Consider the following 18,662-nt stretch of genomic DNA (forward strand, 5'->3'; position numbering starts at 1 on the left):
CAAAAATGCTGTCCCCAGCTTGTCCCCACCGATCTTAGCTGGCCAACCCTGACCTGGCTTTCCATCCACTTTGCAGTTTGCCAAGCTTGCTTCTCAGGGGTGCCGCCGGTTAGTGGAGGAACAGGGTCTAGGCCCTTTGGCTCATCTTTTGAGGGAGTTACTGAGAAGTAGAAACCCCTACTTGGATCCCCAAACATCAGCATCCCCAGTGCGTGTGGCACGAGCATCTGGATATGTCATTTCCCTCCTCAAAGATCTGCAGTGGCTGCCTACAGTTAAAGAATAAACGCACGTGCCTTTCTATTCCATCACACTGCCCCCTACCCCCAACCTTGAGGCCTTCTGACTCCACCTGGGGAAATCCTATCCCCCCTCCAGCCAAACCCCCAACTTTCCTCCCATGTGCAGCACCCCCAGAGGTCCCCCAGACTCCCAGCAACTTGCACCCCCTCTGTGGATGGCACCTCCACCCACAGTTGGTTGAGTCAGAAAAATGAGGTTCCCTCTGGAACCAGCCCCCCACTCCCTCCATCACTGGGTCATTCCTACGGACTCTGCTTCCTCAATGTCTCCCGATCCACCCCCTCCTCTGTGCCCCAGGCCTTTGTCCTCATCGTGGCTCCCACGATGTCTGTGCCAGTCTGGGCTCCCTGCTCCGAACCTCACCTGTCAACTTCTCTGCGATGCCCGAGAATGAGCTTTCTCAAATAAATATCAGCATGTGACTCCAAGACCAACACCCATCCAGGGGTAACATCCCAGCCTTCCGTGGTGCACCCCGGCCCCAGCCCCGGCCTCAGCCTCAGCCTCATCACCATCACCTCCTACACTCCAGCCCCATCAGGCCCGAAATGCCTTGTCCACCCAGCTGACCGCTCCTGCCCTTTGAGTCTCAGCTCAAGTGTCACCTCCTTTAGGTCTTCCCTTGAGCCCCAAGTTAGACCTCCTTTCCCTGGATCCCCATAGTGCTCCACACACGCCCCACACTGGAATCATCTCTGTCACTGGACTCCCACCCAGCTGCAGGCACCCTGGGGACCAGGACGGTCCCTGTCATCTGTCGCCACTGCCAGGCACACAGTAGGTCCTTCGTAAAGGAAAGGCTGAACGTTATTTGAGGACCTGAAGCAAGGGACCCCTGGGGTCAAAACTCGAGGGGTGCTGCCAGGCCTGCCTCCCCTGGATTCGAGGCTGCTGGAGGGTGTGGATGGAAGCAAAGCGGAGGCGACTCCCAGCCGTGGGGGCTTCCCTCGGGAGCCCCCAGAACCAGGCAGGGCCCTCGGGCCAGTGAGTGGGTGCCACAAGCACAACACTGTTGCTGCTAATAAAACCAGCAGGAGCCACTGCTCTGCGCCCCGACCCCAAGGAGCCCCAAGGAGCCCCGAGGGCAGGGAGGCGGGGGCACCTGGGGCCTGGGAGCCGTGCCGGGACCCCATGTGGATGGAGGGGTCTTTTGGGGCCTCTGAAGACCTTCATGGAAGTCCATCAAGATGAAAGGCCCAGAGGTCCGACTGCAGGACGGAGGGCTGGCAGAGGAAATGGAGGCCCAGCGAGGCCTCACTGGCTGTGGGCCCCGGAAAAGGGGGCCTGGCGAGAGGGAGACAGTGGAGGCCGCAGAAGCCCAGCTCCGCCTGTCCCTGCCACCCCTCCGGCCTCCAGCCCCAGCCCCGCTCTGGCGTGACTCTCAATCCGACCCTCTTCCCTTCGTTCCGAGGGAGATGAGGACAAACAAACTTACAGGGTCTCAGAGCACCAAGGGCCGGGCAGGGGTCCTTCTCGTCTGATCCCCAGCCACCCTCACGTGCCGCCTTTGTGGTCCCCCTTGAAGGCACTCGCCCTCCACGCACGCACCACGCACGGTGCTAGCTGCTGTCATAGAGCATTCCAGCAATTCAGGCAACACCCATAGGATGGGGTGCAGATAAAGAACACTGCGGCTTGGAGGCCTCTCACCCGGGTCTGCCCACCCCCCTCTGGGCCCACGTCTCCCCTCCGAGTCTGGGGCAGGGCTGGCTCACAGAGGGACGAGTCCTGGCTTGGCTGCTGTGTCATGTCCTTCTACTTATCCTCCTGCCTTACCCCAGGGAGTCGGGACCAAGAAGTACACAGCCCCTCTCTCACATCACACTGGGCAGGGGCAGCCTCAGAGGGCCCCCCGAGTCACCTCCAGGGCAGCAAGACCCCCTGCAGGCAGAGGAGTTTGTACCTGCCTCAACCGTCCCCTTCCCCAGCTCCCCCCACCAGGCTCACAGCCACCTGCTCACGTGCCCCCAGATCAGTGCTGGGCACAACTCGAGCCACATGCTGCCCGGTGCCCCCTTTTAGCCCCCAGTGGGGCCTCCCGATCCCCTCTTTGTCCTCGTTGGGTGCAGCCCTGACTCTTCCAGGGTGGGGGACACCCACGCTCCACACCCCGTGGGCTCCAGTTCCATCTTCAGCTCCCAGGGAGCCGCCCGGACCACCCAGCCCAGCAGCCTGGCAGGGTCCTCACAGCCTTGCTTCCTGCCCTGGGTCAGAATTGAGTTTAAAGTCACAGTCCTAAGAAGAGAGCGTGGCCCTGTCTCTGTGCCGTTCCCCTCGCACCCAATCCCTCCCAGCCCAGGCCCGCGCCTGGAGGCCTCAGCGTCCCCAGTGTCCTCCCCACAACCTTTCTAGAAAAGATTAGTACCTGCTTAGCCCTACCCTTTGCTGTCCCTCACTAAGCCAGTTTCTTATCCATTAGAAAAACTAGCCCATCCCCCAGCCCTAGAGTGACGCGAATTTTTTTCGTATCTTAGGAAAGCTTTAAGAAGCTTTAAAAAGGTGTTTTTTAAACTTTTTATTTTGAAATAATTTCAAACTTACAGGAGAGTTGCAGATATAATTAAAAAATAATACAGAGAACCCAGATACACCCCCTACCCAGACACGTGATTTACCAACCTTTAACATGAGTGGGGTTGTTCAGAATACAACATTCATTTACATTTTTCAAAGAACACAAAGGTAAAAAGATTAAATCTTTTGTTGACAGTTTGGTGTTTATATCCCACCAGAACTTTTCCTGTGCCTATTAATGTGGATATCTGTATATACTTTAAGGGAATTTTACAAAAATGAGATCATTCTGTGCAGACTGCTTGGCAACTAGTCATTTTTTTTTTCCCTTACCCAACACCTCAGGGACATCCTAACTTGTCAGAACATACAGACTTACCACCTCATTTCAAAGGCTTTTTTGACATCTAAATAGGTCCTCCTTTATCCATACATTTATTATCTCTTCAGAATCTATCAAATTAATCACACCATTGCTACAAAAAACAAAAACCTCCCAAACGGGTTTGGCTTGCTGGGGTGTTGGAGGCCCCACCATCCACGAGAGATTTTCCACCTCCACCCACCTGGTCCCACTTGCCAGCACCTCGCAGGTCCCCTCGGGTCCCTCCAGCCTCCCAGCCACGGCCACCCACGGACCACACAGCCCACATGCTCGGTAACCACCACATTTAACCCCACCAAACATACTTTAACCCTCTCAAGTGGGGATATGGGGCCCTGGTGACCCAGCTGATCTACCAGGTCTGCAACATCCTCACCGACCCGCAGATCCATCTGGAGCAGCTCAGCAGAGCACTGGGCCGGGAGTCAGCAGCCCAGCTCGAGCTCTCCCATTAACTATGAGAAATGGTCTCCCTTCCCCTCTGTGCACCCAGACAGGGCAGCCGACAACTCAGAAGGCTGGCTCAGAATTAAAAATGACCTTGACATTTGGAACAAAAACAGAGAGGGAAGATCAATAGGGGTGAGGGAGAGCAGGGCCGTGACGGCCAGAAAGGAAAAATAAGGGACCTGATTCTACATCTACATAAGGCTGGGAGTGGGCAATGCACAGCCACCATGGAAAAAAAATTCCACTGCATCCTGGGATTAGGCTAGGAAAGCCCCAGGAGTCCGCACCTCCTCCCCCTGTTGCCTTCCTCCAGACGGGCTGGTGGCTGGCGAAGGCGACGTGATCAGCAAAGGAGATGTGGCCTGGAGGGCCCGGCCCACTGGCTGTCCTTGCTCGGGGACTCCGAGCACCTGCACCAGTCCCTGGGGACACCGGCCATCAGCCCCGGGCACCTCCGCTCTGAGTTCGGAGCTCAGTTCTGCTGCCCGTGGGGACAGGAGGGTGGAGGGAGAGCTGCGGGCAGAGGAGGAGTCAGGCTGCAGAGGCAGGAACCCCGGGTTCCGTCTCCATTTCCCTTGCACTCACGGCCCCTTGCTGGAATGTTCTGGATGCTGAAGTGTCTGCCTGGAGGGGGTCAAAGCGGGGCACAGAGTCCTCTGGGTGGCCAGGAAGGGGTCTTCCTTCTCCCCATCCACACTGCAATTGCCCAGGTACTCCTGTGATCGCCACAAGCCCCTGGGTTGGTACAGTTTAAACCCTCATCTATTGCTCTCCCAAGTCCAAGAGCTTGTGTCAAGATCCTACAGGGAATGAGTTCAGCTGACCCCTTCCCTCCCTCCCTGCTATCCATCCTCCTGGCCTCCCCCAAAAGCCACCCCAAGCAATTCTCTGTGGGCCACATAAGTCACGGGAACAGGGGCCCAGTTTCTCCAAACTGATGAGGGGCCCAGCGTCTCAACACCCCAGCTGTACCGACAATGCCCTCCCCCTTGGTCTCCCTGCCCCCCAACAACAATCAGGCTTCCTCGCCTGGCCTGGAAGCCCGATCTGCTTCCCGCTCAGGTGCCACCACCTCCAACCTTTGCCAGTCCCCTAAATTGGTTGTGACCGCATTCTCCTCCCAGCACTTTATTTCTCCCTCTCCTGAGACCCCAGTCTCACACTGTGGTGGTGAATTCCTTGGGCACATCCTAAACCCAATCCTCTCTCTGTCCCTTCAAAGCCCAGCACAGGGTCTTGCCCACAGGAAATGTGCAGCAAATCTCTGGTAAATAGAAGCAAATATGGTGGAATGATGCTACTGCACTCAAGACAGCCTAAGACTGAAGAGCTGAAACCTTAGCGTGAGGGATTTAAGGTGGATATGACGACAACCTGTTAACATGACTCATTAAACCCTGCAGCAGATTGCCAAGTGGCGCTGGGGGGCTGCCCACCTCCAAAGAGTTAGAATCAGAACCAGGACTGTCCTCATCTGTTCAAGATCTGGCAAAAAGGCCGGAAGGGGGACAACTTCTCCGAGCACTTCAGGCAGAGCCAGTCTACATGAGCCCCCAAATGATGAGAATCATGACAACTGACAGACAGGTCCACTCGGCTAGGAGAGCAACACGTTCTCTCATCCAGTCCTCATGACACCCTCGGAAGCACAGTCCAGGTTTGTTCCTGTTACAGGAGAGGAGACGGAGGCTCAGAGGACTTAAGTTGGTTGCCCCAGACCCCGTAGCTGGGAAACATTGGAACCCAGGCTCCCCAAAACTGGCTCGTGTCTAAGCACATCATATCCATTTATCCACAATCGCCCATGGTGCACATGTGAATCTGCACAGACACACGCGTGCCGCAGGCCCGTCTTTCCCACACGCTTAGCCAAGTGGAGGCAGGCTCGGACACACAGACACAAATCTCAGACTGACCCTGCATGCACCTCAGATTTGGTCATTTCTTTAAAGGAAAAAGAGACAAGAGACAAAGTGAGAAACGAGCCCTCAAAGGTGAGGTGGAAAAGAATGTGGCATCTTTACTGCACACAAGCCCACTCAACGGCCCAGCCTCAAATGGCCCCAGTACTGCCTACGATACCAAAATGGACGGGGAAACGATTTCCACGGGCCTCGCCCAGGCTCTGTCACCTGCTCCCCAGGAGAGGCCAGAGGCACACTCCACTTTCACCGGGGCGCGGGGCTGGGACGGAGGGTCGGAGGAGGGAGACGCCACGCCAGCACCAGCTCGGGGACTCCAGGAGGAGAAGCGGGTGATGGGAACTGGCTTGGTCCTCTGGCCCGTGGCTCCAGGAAGCACTTCCAATCCTGGGAAGCAACCGGGCCCGGCCCCACCCCCAGAGAGCCCCACGCCCACTCCGAGTACTCTCAGAGCTCCAAGTTCTCTTTCAACCCCAAACTCGAAGGCTTGCTCTCATTTCAGACCCAAGGATGGGGAGGGGTGGTCTGTTTTTCATCACCTGTAAGTGAACCATCAGGCCTGCTTCTCGGGGGCCGCTTTCTACCTGGGTCCAAAATAAAGAGGTTTGAAGGAGTCCAGGCTCTTGCCGGGAGAGAACGTGGGTCCTTCAGGGAGGTTTGCGCCTAAGGAACTGGCCTCTTAAGTAGGCGCCGGCCACTGCCCGCCGGCCCCTGTGAGAGGAGAGCAGCAGCAAGCAGGCAAGATCCTGGGACTGAGAACACAGACGTCCACTGGCTTTCCTGATATCCAGCTAAATGTCCAACAGGGGACCCAGACGTAACCAAGCAAGGTCTCTGTCACCTGGAGATCACAAACTGATGGGAGAGCCAGACACATGGACAGAGCAGTCCAGGAAAGAGCCTTAGTTTCCCATAGCACAGGCCTGGGTTGGCTTCTTCCTGTCTGAGTGACCCCGGATAAGTAATTTGTAGCTTATCCTGTCTTCCTTGCAGGCTCCTGAGAGGACCACTGACAGGGTGTGATTGGAGGTGAACTAAAATATCCATAAGGGACGGACGGTTCACCGTGAATTGGACTCACGGAGGAAACCTCAGAAATTATCCACACCCCAGATTTACACACAGACCCCCAACGTGTGCAGACTAGAGGCTGTACCTTGACACCTTCTGCAGAGTCCAGTGGCAGACCCACCTCCTCCAGGGTCCCCTTCATACCACCTTCTCCTTTCAAAGCTCCCTCCCAGGGGAGGCCCTGCTCCCATAGACCTCTCTTCCACCACGTGTGGGGGTAAACAGACCACCCCACCCCCATTCCCGGGTCTGAAATCCCACCATTAGAATCAGAACCATGAAGCTGGAATGGACCTTAGAGCTCTACAGAGATCTCCTATCTGCAGACGCACTGACAGCTGACAGCGTCGTCTCCTATGTGTCTCCAGAGCTCAGAGGTCCAGTCACTGCTGGAATCTAGAAGGAATTCCCCTCTTCTGAGGCATATGACCCTGGGAGGAGTAACAAGGAAAGCCCTGGTCAGCCTGAGCCAGGGGCTGTGCTTCTGATGAGTAGCTGAAGACAAGCCCCAAGGAAGTGGACACGGGAGCTAGAGAGGGAGCCAGCGATGCCAGGCAGGCAGGTGCCAGACCCGCTGTGCAAGTTCACCTGGGGCCCCAGCCTGCAGGCAGCACATGCACACACGCACACACAGACTCACACGTTCAGAGCTGCGGGTGAAAATGCCCAAGCGGGGTCTCAATGGAACCTGGAAGCAGGTTCAGGCCCCAGAAAGCCAGCAGGAATCTCTCCACCACCCAAGTGTCCAAATGCAGGCAGCTCAGGAAACGCTACCAGGAGACTCCCCCGCCAGCGAAGGGACAGCCCTAAAAGGGTCCACCTGACAGCTGGGATCCCCAAATCCCACAAGCCAGTCCTAACGCCCAGCAACGCCTCTGGAGGAAAGCTTCTCCGGCTGCAGCTGTCACATCTGCCGGGAGGGAAGAGGCACAGCAGAGCAGCACCTGATCCCAGGATCCCTTTGCAGCCCCAACCCAGGAGGCCGTTTCAGCCGCTGGCAGCCCAGGGTGAAACATGAGGCCTGAACAGTCCCCGAGGGATGCTGATGGCCGCCTCTGGGCACTGCCGAGCAGGGCAAGCTGGGTCACAGGGCCGCCGGCGCATCTCCCGCAGGCTCCTGTCCCTGCTGGTATGGGAGGGGGCTAGTTGCGTGGCTCTGGGGCCGCGGCCCTTCCTCTCCCGCCTGCTGCAGGCCCGAGCTATCCAGCTGGGTGCAGGACGCCATCTTGGGTCAAGGTGCAGCTACGGGGGGCGCCCCTCGGGAGCCGCGGGAAAGAGCCCTCAGGACAGGCGGGCCCCCTACTCCCCAACCAAGGCGCCAAGACCTACTCAACTGGCTTTGCAGCAGAGAGAGAGGACGGAGGATTGGAGAGAAAAGGGGAAAATAACAGTGGAGGGGAGGGAAGGGAAAGGGTGCCCCCAAGAAGGGAGGCTCTAGGAAAGCGAAACGCAGTTTGGCAGCCCGAGGACCGCGGGCCCCAGTGACTAGGGGCTGGGGGAGACCGGAGGCGGGCCCTGGACCCGCGCCAGCTTGGCCCGCGCCGACGGGAGGGAGGGCAGCACGGCCTGGGGGAGGGGAGCCGGGGTGAGGGCGGGACACGGACCGCGGCCGCCTGCGGCTCTGAAGCTCTGGCTCTCTCCGGGCGCGCAGACTTGGGGCCAGAGACCCCGATCCGCAAGCCTCGGCGAGGCCTCGTCCTTCACTGTGCTGATGCGAAGCTTTCAAGGACACGTCTGCACCGGCCCGGCGGGAGTGCGTGTGCGTGAGTGTGTCCGCGTGAGTGTATGTGCGGTGTGTGTGCGGGGGTTGCTGCAGGGGGCGACCCCAGGCGCCCCCATCTGCGCCGCTCCCACCCCCGCGTTTTCCGGCCCGGGAGGCGGGGGCCCGGGATCCTCGCCCGCCCCGCCCCGCCCCCACACTGCGGCGCCGCCGCCACCGCCGCCCGGGCTCCCACGGCTCGCGGCGGGGGCGGGGAGGAGCCAGGCACGACACCCCCCACCCCTACAGCGCCGCCCGGCCCTCCGCGGGGAGGTGTGCCCCTCAAGTGGGCACACTCCCCACCCGGCCGCCGCCGCTCCCAGATCTGCTGACGGCCCGCACCCCCAGCCACAGGTGGCCGGAGGAGGATCGCTGCGCCGCGCTCCCCGGCCCGGCCCCCCGATCGTTCCCGGCCCGCCCCCGGGGGCCTCCCAGGTCCCCCGCCCCGCCGGGGCGAGGAGGGCGGGGAGCCAGGGGGAGGGGCGGGGGGCCCGGGTCGTGCCAGGCTGCCATTTTCTGCCGCCGCCGCCGAGCCTGCGCGGGGCCCGGCCCCCGTCCCCCTCCCCCGCTCTCCGCGGGCCGCGGCGGAGGCCGATTATTCCGGGTCGGGGTCCGCGCCCTCGGGTGCCCCGGCCGCAGGCCCCAAGCGGGGCCCCGGGGCGCGGGCAGAACCCGGAAGGCGGGGGCGGCCGGGCCGGGGCCCCTGCGGCAGCGCGGAGCCGGGCACCGCGGCGGAGGCTGGCGGCGGAGGCTGGCGGCGGAGGGGCCCCCCGCGGCATTGTATAGACTTGAACTTGAGCCCAGAGCCGGGAGGAGGCGGGGAGGGGGCTCCGCGCAGGGAGCGGGCGGGACGGGAGGGGGGCGCCTTCCTAGCCCGCAGGGACATCAACAAACCCTCCAACCCCCCGCGCCGCCCCGGCCCGCTGTCCCCGCCCGCAGCCCCGGCCCGCGGGCGCCCGGCGCCGAGTTGCAGGGTCCGGGAGCGCGCCCCGAGCCGGGCCCCCCGCCCGCCTCCCCGCCCCTCGCTCCCCGCCTGCCTCGGGGCCGGCCCTCCCGAGCCGCCAGCAGCGGCGCTCATTACCGTGTGGCCGGTCGGGCCGGCTGCGCGCCCTGGTGCCGCGGCGCCGCGTCCCGGTTCGTCCTCTGCTCTCGCCGCCGCCGCCGCCCGCGCGCCCTCCCTCCCTCCCGGCCCGCCTGCCTGCCTCGCTCCCTCCCTCCGCTCGCTGTCGCGCTCCCTCTCTCCGCCTCCTCCGCCGGGTCCCCCCCCTCCCACCCCTTCTCTCCGCCTTCCTCCTTCCCTCCCTCCGGCCGCCCGCGGGCCCAGGCCTCCGCCCCGCCGCTCGCCCCCCGCGGCCGCGCTGGCCCCGGCCCCGGCGCTGCGGAGCCGGCCCGGGAGGCAGCGCCGACGGGGGGGCCCCGGGGCGCCGCGGCGGGAGCGGCCTGGGCGCGCGGCCGGTCCTAGCGCCCTCGGCCCGACTTCGCGGCCTCTGCGGCCCCGCCGTGGGTCCCCGCACGCCGCCAGACGCGAGGCCGGACCCCGCCGCTTCCCGACCTGCGCCGGGCCGGGGCACCCCGCCTTGGCCGCGCTCCGGGGCACTCCGCACCCCCCGGGTTGGAGCCGACCCGGAGCCTCGCAGCAGCCCTCCCCCCGCGGGGCGCCCTGCTACCTGGCGCTGCCTCGGCGCTGGGTCCCCGCATCCAGCACTGGCCGCAGGGACAGCGGCCCCTCCTCTCCCCGGGCCGGTGTCAAGTGCCTCCCCCCGCAGCTCGCGGAGCCCCCGGCGGCCTTCGCCCTGCAGTTCTCCCGACCTCCGCCAGAGCCCACTGCACTCTGCGTGCCTCAGCACTGGGGCTGGGGACAGCAGCGCCGGCCCATTCGCGCCTCAACCCCCACCCCACCCGCCACCCCCGCCGGGTACCGCGGAGGACTGGAGGAGGCCAGCCCGCTGGGCAGGGCCAAAGTCGGGACGCTAGGCCCATCCAGGCCGTCCTGGAGGCTCGGGCATCTGCATGGGATGAGCCCCCTTGAAGGGAGTGAGTTCCCCGTTCCTTGAGGTGTCTAAGTAGAGTTGGGTGTCCTCATTTGGGCAGCGGAAAACTGAAAGATTTCATGGGTGGGAGGTCGACCTAAATGACAGTGAAGGTCGTGTCCAGCTCTAAGTTTCTGTGCACACGCTACACTGCACCCTTACACTCACACCCTTCCCATCACCCAGCTGATGGTTCGCACGACTTGGGGCGTCCTTGTCTGCTTCCACCAGCACAGCAACCCCTCTGCTCATCACTCTGCTCCGAGGACCTCCTCTAGGACTTGGGGCCAGACCCCTGTCCCCCAGTCTTCTTACCTGGCTCCCCTCTTCTGCTCACACCCCCACCAGCCTTCTCCCACTCTGCACCCCCCATTCATTCATCCCAGCTCTTCAGCTACATAGTGGTGCCATGAGCTCCCTGCCCACCATCCCTCTGGTTGGTGAGAGGGGCTGCTGGAGATGCACCCCAAAGCTATCCCACCCCAGGCCCTGGCTGTAGAACACCAGTCCTACTTTACCCACAACCCAGGCAACACCCCTCACCCCCACCAACTTTGCACCTTTGAGGTGGTCACGGAAACAGCATTACCAGAATTTGGGAAACAGCTAATCTTCCATCCAGGGGAGAAACTTTTCCTTCCGAAGCCTCTAAGGTTCCCAGGTCCTTCCAGGTCCCCATCCCCCAGCTTCAGGATCTGAGATCCCTCCCCTCAGTTTCCCTGGCCTTCAATGTCATCCTCTCTCAGTGGCTGCCGGTGCTGCTGATGATCGGCCCTGCTCTCCGTGGTCTCACCTGGCCAGGTCTAGAGGCTCCTGCTGCTCTTTGAGAACAGAGACCACACCTGTCATCTCCCCAGCCCAGCACTTGGTGCATAGCAGCTTCTCAATCAACCTTGGCTAATGAAGATGTGAGCTACAGGCTCCCTGCCTGTTTGCTTTCTACTTCAGTATGGGCATCTGCAACCACTAAACGGTGACGCCAGCTTGGATATAGGGGAGATCATTTTTGAAAGATGACGAACATACCTCTATCTTCTTCAACGGCTTATATAATAAGGCCCCCAAATAGCAGTGACCATTGGCTGAGTGTCGACTATGGCTAGGCACGAGACCTGGCACTTTTCCCGTAGTTCTCACCAACCCTGCAAGGTGCTTTGCATTCCATGCACTTTCTACGGGGGAGGAAACTGAGGCTCAGTCAAAGCCACACAGTTGGGAAATGGCAGAGCCAGAACTCAAATCCAGTCCTTCCTGACATCTACACCCACCATACACCTTTAAATATTATCATCTCTGTTAAAAAAAAAAAAAAAAAAAAACAAAACAAAACCTGAAATTCTCAGGGCCAATTGTAGACTATTTATGATAATGTCACTGGAAGCCCTTGATGTGTGTGGTCAGGGAGGCTGCCTGTGTCACTGGGGTCAAGAGGCCCGAAGTGACCACATTTAGAGGGGTACATCCAGTAAGAAGTGGCCGTGTGGCTACAGGGTTGGTGCCAGAGCTTGGCCTGAAGTGTTTGGCATGACGACACTCCAGAAGGTCCAGAGAAGAGGCATATCAGTGCAGGCTAACCCGACTGGGTCCTCCTCGTGACCCATCATCTTCAGTTCGGATTGTTCAGCCTTTGGGTCCTGTGCCCCCCTCACCTGTGCCTGCCCCACTGTGGTCTGCCTAGAATTTTGGTTGAGCCTAGGAAATCTGGAGTGAGGGGTTCTATCAGTCTGGAGAGGCTAGGGTACGCTGTGATAACACACAACCCCAATTCTCGGTGACTTAAAACCACAGAGCTTTGTTTTTTTTTTTCTCTTATTACATATTTGTGCAGGTCTGGGGGTGGGGTAGAGGGAGGGGGCTCTGCTCATCAACTACGCAGGTGCCCTGGGTAACAGAAGCCACTATCTCAAGGAGAACTCTGGGGGTATCGCACTGACAATAGGCATTTGACACTCATTGGCTGGAACAAGTCATCCAGCTCCATCAAGGAGGAGGACCCGCCCCAGTGACCACCTTGGGGCCCTTCCAGTCCCTTCGCTGACAACATGTTCCTCTAACATCTTCTACCCAGAGACTCCAGCGGAAGACTCAGTTCCCACACTGCTGACTCAGGTGAGAGAAGTGGTGGTGGGCTACCCTTTGGCCTCCACACACAATCAGACTTTATTTCCTCTCTGTCAGTCTTCTTCTGGAATCATTCCACCTGCCTTTGCCACAGGGGGTGACCAATCTCCCTCCTGTCTGACTTCTGTACCTGCTCGCCCATCACCCTGCTCGGTGATTTCAGTTACACAGCGACACCCCCATTCTCGGGGCCTTAATATCTACTCCATGTCAGGCCACCAGGAGAGCCATGTCCCAGCCCATTGTCAACATAGGTTCTTCATCTGCAACAAATGGTGATACTTCTACCTACTTTCCAGGGACAGTTGGTTTTGGCATTGGTCAAGACTCTCAGTTGCAAGTGGCAGTATCCCAACCTAAACCAGCTTAAATAAAGGCATTCAGTGGTGTAGGGTCTAGACAGATGGGCAGCCCAGGGTTGGGGCTTCGGAAATGGATCAGTCCAGGGCTCAAATGCCAGCTCCAGGGCTCTCTCCATCACTCATGTCAGTTCCAACTACGTTGGCTTCTTTCCCTCCTGCTTTAGGCAAATTTCACACAGTCTTGAAAGAGGGCGACCAGCAGCCTCACGTTCACATTCTCCCAGCCTAGAATCCCAGTGGAAGAATATCATTTTCCTCTCACCCAAGAGAGAAGGCTTTCCTTCAGGAAGCCCTGTAATGGTTTGGGGATGAGGCTCCAGGTTATTCTGAGCCTTGAGGTCTGGGACACACATTTGTCCTGTTTTTCAGTGTTGCCTTCACTCGGGGGGACATCCATAGCAAGAAGTCCTGAGGATTACTTCAATTGTTCTGGCCTTGGTCCCAAGCCCACTCTTGGGTTCTGTGGGCAGTGGGATGGGGTGTTACCAGGGGGATCCCATGCCAACCCCTGAAAGTGTGTGCAGGAGGTGGCACTGGGATTGACGCATCCAGCCAGCACCCATGCAGAAGGGGTGGGGTTGTTCCCCAAAGCAAGCAGCCTTGGGCGAACATGTTACACCCCACCCCATGGCTGCCAGCGTCCAAGTGGACTTTTTCTCCCTCTCACATGCAGTTTCAAGAAAGCTCCTGCAATGTGCTGGAGGTGGTGGCTGTACAACATGCTGAGCACACTACATTGTGCAATTTAAAATGGTTCATTTTGAGTTATGTGAATTTCACTGCAACAAGAAAAAAAAATTAAAAAAAAAAAAAAGCTCCTGCTAATGTAAAGAACCCATCCCATCTACAACTAAAAATGCACTTCCTCTTCCTCCCAAAGGGAGATGATCCAAGTCCTGAGCAGCTCAGAAATCAAGAGCTCTGAGTAACATGCATTCCTCTCACTGAGCTGTGGATGTGGCTTCTCTTTATTCCTGCAACTTGTAGCTCAATTATAAATTCAGCCACCCCCAAAATGCCAAATATACCATGGTGGAGGCAAAACAGTTTATCCACAATGAAGATCAATTTTGGAAGAAGGGAGAGTGGAGAGAGGACCCAGGAGTTAACAGCCCGTGGCCTCCGCCGCACCCAGCTGCCAGGACTGGCCTGGAGGGGGGTCCTGGGCGAATCCCTGGGAGAATCTGCCTGGCCGTTATCCCCCGTGGCTGTGCCTGAGGGGTGAAGGGACCAAGTGTCCTTTGTGGGAAGGCAGTTTCCTGCGGATTCCTTCTGAGACTGGGCATCCACTGGGTCTGGGCATTGCAATACCATTTCCTAAAACTTTATTCAGTTCATTCCTAGGGAACCCCATGGACAGTAACTAGTAACAAAGACCCAACGCTGGTGGGTAGATACTCGGCAGGCTCGCCACAGATGTGAACATTCAAACAGTGGCTGTGAAAGTGCTTTGTAACCAGTAAAAGGCTATGCAAACGTTTGTTATTATCCTCATTCACAGAAAAAATCATAAAGGCACACATTCCTTCTGTATGATTTTATATTTTCCAGTACACAGTCCTTTTAGTCAATCCTTTTTACCCTTTTATTGGATTTCCCAGAGCAACTGCCCTTAAATTCCTTCTAGATGCTGATTCAGCTGCTCCCCCCCAGTAGACACCTTGACCTCTGCCTGTCACTCCAGCCTGAGCTGCCTCATCCACCCTTGGTGGGTAAGCCCTTCTCTCTACTGCCTCCACACCTCACTCCACACCTCCCTTCTTGGCCATTCTCCCTTCCCTCCCATCCCAGAGGAGGCACAACTCCTTTCTCCAGCTCATGAGTCCCCTGACTTCTGTCTGTGTACCCTCTTGCCTTACCTGGGGTTCCCCATCAGTTAGTGCTTGACTTGACTCATTTTCTTCTATAAATCCAGGACCTGACCACTCTCTCAAGCCTCTGTTCTGTGTCTCCTTTCCTTCCACTCATCCTCTTTGAAATGGAGCTGCCTCTGTTTTCTAAGTCATTTCCTTGTTCCCTATCCATTGTGCACAGGGTGGCTTAGGAGGGTGACAGCAGAGAGATAGATTAAATAAATAAATATATCAAGGATAGTGAGAGCCAGATTTCTCCCTGTTGGAAGAGGCACTACAATTGTGGAAAAAACAACTAGGAAGACCCATGTAGTGCTGGATTGGAATGGAAGATATTGGTGTGAATTCATGATTTCAATTGCAGATGTAAATGTGTGAGTTTGTTTGTTTGTGTGTATATACCTACATACATTCCCTACTTCTGTCCACTGACAGCACCTGGAAGCAATGAAGCCCAATACCAATGGGCATCCCCAGTACCCAGATTTTGGTCTCTAAATACCACTCTGTATTCAAAGGAACCAGAGCTTCTTGGAGAAATGGCAGATTCCAGAGTTGAGTCAAGAAAGGAACAAGATGCCCCTGGAACATGATGCCACACTTACAATCAAGGACATGCCCAAAGAATGATGCGATACAGAAGGAGCTCCCACTGGCAGAATCTGGGACAATTTGAGCATCAAAATAAATAATGATAGTGATAGATTAGAACCCACTGAATAAAACAGGTATCTCTGAGTCCATACTGATAGAAATAAATAAATAAATAAATTGCAAGCTTGATGAGGAGTGGGTATTTACAGAGTCTCAAAATACGTCTCCACAAGATATTAATTACAAAGGAACAGAGAAACTTTACAGTTAACACCACCGGTAATGGGCCAAATAGAAATGGTGCACCTCCTTTTGGGTTCCAAGGGGAACAACCCATGTGCTATTCCTGCTACAGGTGCATAACCTGATGCAATAATGAGACAAACCCCAAATGAGGGATGTTCTACAGAATAACTGGCTTGTAGTTTTCAAAAGTGCCAGGGTCATGAAAGTCAAGGAGAGATTGAGGAACTTTTCCAGATCAGAGGAAACAAAAGAGACAAGACAACTAAATGTGTGATTCTGGACTGGACGTTTTTGCTGAGAGGACATTACTGGATCAATTGAAAAATTTGAATGGGGTCTGAGGACGAGATGGTAGAGTGCTTCAGTGTTAATTTCCTGATTTCGATGTTGGCATTGCAGTTGTGAAAGAGCGTCTTTATTTGTAAGAAACACATACCAAAATTTGGGGGGAGCAATGGGGCATTATATTGACAATTTATTCACAAATGACTCATATGAAAATGAGTACTTGGTATTGTATTTGCAACTCTTCTGCAAGTCTGAGATTATTTTTAAATAAAACCTTTTAAAAAATTCCCCCCAAGGGCTATAGCAGTTTGCCTTTCCACCAGCAATATATGAGAGAGCCTTGCCAGCTGAGTATGTTGTCAGTCTTCTGGATTTTTGCCCATCTGATAGGTGGTAGCGCTCTCTCACTTCACATTACTTTTTGCGTTTCTCTTATTATGAGGAATCTGAACATCTTTCCGTATGTTTTAAGGGTCATTTTCATTTCTTTTTCTTTTGTTTTTCCTTTTTTTTAATTAAGAAGTTGTGGGTTTACAGAACAATCATGCATAAAATATAGGATTCCCATGCTATTAGCTTTATTAATAATAGGCTTAATAATAGGATATTAAGACTATCCCTATTATTAACACCTTGCATTGGTGTGGTACATTTGTTATTTGCATTTATTTTTCTGAGATCTATCAGTTTGGATCTTTTGCCCTTTTTTTTTTTTTTATCAGACTGTTGGTCTTTTCCCTCTTGATTTCATGAGCTCTATAAACCGAGGAGGTTATCCTTTGGCTGTGATACAAGTTAACAATTCTTTTTTACTGTATCTTTGTGCCAGGGATCTTTGTATCATTGTACAATTGTACATTTTACAATGTACATTGTACAATTGTATCAATGATCTTTGTATCATTGTGCCAGGGAGCCTAGTGAGATGGTCTCTGCCCATCAAGAGTTTACAGGTAATCCAGACCAACTTTCCCAGTTAATTAGCAGCTCAAAGAAGAAGTGATCTTGGCTGGAATGGAGATGTCCCTGAAGAAATGGGACCTGAGCTGGGTCTGATGGGGGCAAAACCCATGCCAGCTTAGAGTGCACACATGGGAAAGCATGACGTGCCTATGTTCTTTCCCCCTTATTCTCTTTACTCTAACATGTGCCCACCCCCTCGGAGTTGGTCACCCTGTCCTGGAGCATTTCCCTAACTGCCGTACCCTCTCTTCATCTAAGTTCTCCCCTCTTTGCCCTGGTCTTTCAGAGGAAACAGGAGCCTGCTGCTACAGCTGCACAGCGGCGCCTTTAGTTTGCCCCAAGCAGCTGTCTTGGAGAGCATGGGGAGAAATCCCACAATCCACCTACCTTTCTTCAGGGCAAGTTAACTCCAAGATAAAAGACTAGAAATCTGCTGACATGTGGCTACTTTTCAGATACAAACATTTTAATGGGTAAAAAGCAGGGAAAATTTTTTTTCATTCACGTTCTTCTGTTAGGTAATATATTGCCTAATTTGTACATTGAATTCCATGGAACTTGATAAAGCTTGCGTCGTTTTTTAAATTAATTTTTTTATTTGGAGATAATTGTAGATTCACAGGCAATTGTAAAAAATTCTACCCAGAGATCCTGTGTACCCTTTACCCAGTTCCCCCTAAAATAGCAAGACGTTCTGCAAAGCTTTCGTACAACATCACCTTCAGAATATTGACATTGACACAGTCAAGGAATCCTCAAGTGTAGCCACGCCCACTTCCCTCCTACCCCACCCCCTCCTTAGCTCCTGGCAGCCACTAACCTGTTCTCCATTTCTATAATGCTGTCATTTCAAGAATGTTACATAAGTGGAACCATACAATATGTAATTGTTTGGAATTGGCTTTTATCACTCAGCCTAATTCTCTGGAGATTCATCCAGATGGTGGCTGTATCAGTAGTTCGGTCCTTTTAATTGCTGAGTAGTATTCCATGGTATGGGGGTACTAAGCTATTCATCTGTTAAAGGACATCTGGAATATTTTCAGTTTGGGAGCTATTATGAATAAAGATGCTGTAAACATTCATGTACAGGTTTTTGCATGGACATAAGGTTTCATTTATCTGGGATAAATGCCCCGGAATGCAACTGCTGGGTCATGTGATAGTTGTATATTTAGTTTTTAGTTTAGTTTTTTTTTTTTAACTGCCAAACTGTTTCCAGAGTGGCTCTACCATTTTGCATTCCTACCAGCAATGTGTGAGTGATCCAGTTTTTCTGCATCCTCTCCAGCATGTGGTGGCGTCACTATTTTTAATTTTAGCCATTCTGATAGGGGTGTGGTAGTATCTCATGGTGCTTTTAATTAGCTACATTAGTATGTGCCTGGATGGGACATATGGGAACTCTGTACTGTCTGCATGATTTTTTTCTGTAAATCTGCAACTACCCCCCCCCCAAAAATGAAGACTATTTTACTCCATTGAGTTGTTTTTGCACTTATGTCAAATGTCAGAATCAGTTGAGCATATGTATATGGGGTGCTATAGGTTGAATTATGTCCCCCCAAAGATATGTTAAGGTCCTAACCCTTGGTCCTGCACATGTGATCTTATTTGGAAAGTAGGGTCTTAAACGAATACAGGGTGGATTTCTGGTTTCTTTATTTGTCCTATTGATCTATCCGTCCCTCCACCAATACCATATACTCTTGAGTACTGCAGTTATGCAATAAGTCTTGAAATAAGGTAGACCAAATTTCTCTCACATTATTCTTCTTATCCAGAATTATTTTAGCCATTC

The 18,662-nt window shown here is 55.0% G+C and overlaps 2 protein-coding genes across 3 annotated transcripts in view; one reads left to right on the plus strand and one right to left on the minus strand.

Annotated features, from left to right (window-relative positions):
• DNMT3A (DNA methyltransferase 3 alpha) overlaps positions 1–10,184 on the minus strand; it is a 105,723-nt gene extending 95,539 nt beyond the window's left edge. Inside the window, exon 1 of one of the 2 annotated variants that reach the window (XM_037812626.1) lies at positions 10,072–10,184. The gene's annotated coding sequence lies outside the window, so the exon portion shown is untranslated. Of the gene's footprint in view, positions 1–9,485; positions 9,568–10,071 lie in introns of those variants that run through there. The other variant, XM_037812625.1, reaches the window with a different exon arrangement.
• Positions 1,491–10,458, plus strand: LOC119516406 (basic proline-rich protein-like). Its single transcript, XM_037812763.1, has 9 exons — positions 1,491–1,677; positions 2,171–2,311; positions 3,401–3,475; positions 3,966–4,182; positions 5,720–6,015; positions 7,719–7,856; positions 8,135–8,404; positions 8,462–8,677; positions 8,759–10,458. The coding sequence occupies exons 1-9, from the start codon at positions 1,491–1,493 to the stop codon at positions 10,456–10,458; spliced, it is 3,240 nt and encodes a 1,079-aa protein (XP_037668691.1).
• Positions 10,459–18,662: the final 8,204 nt, after the last annotated feature.

The sequence above is a fragment of the Choloepus didactylus genome, chromosome 20 (assembly GCF_015220235.1).
Source record: "Choloepus didactylus isolate mChoDid1 chromosome 20, mChoDid1.pri, whole genome shotgun sequence".
In the NCBI taxonomy this organism is placed as follows: Eukaryota; Metazoa; Chordata; class Mammalia; order Pilosa; family Megalonychidae; genus Choloepus; species Choloepus didactylus.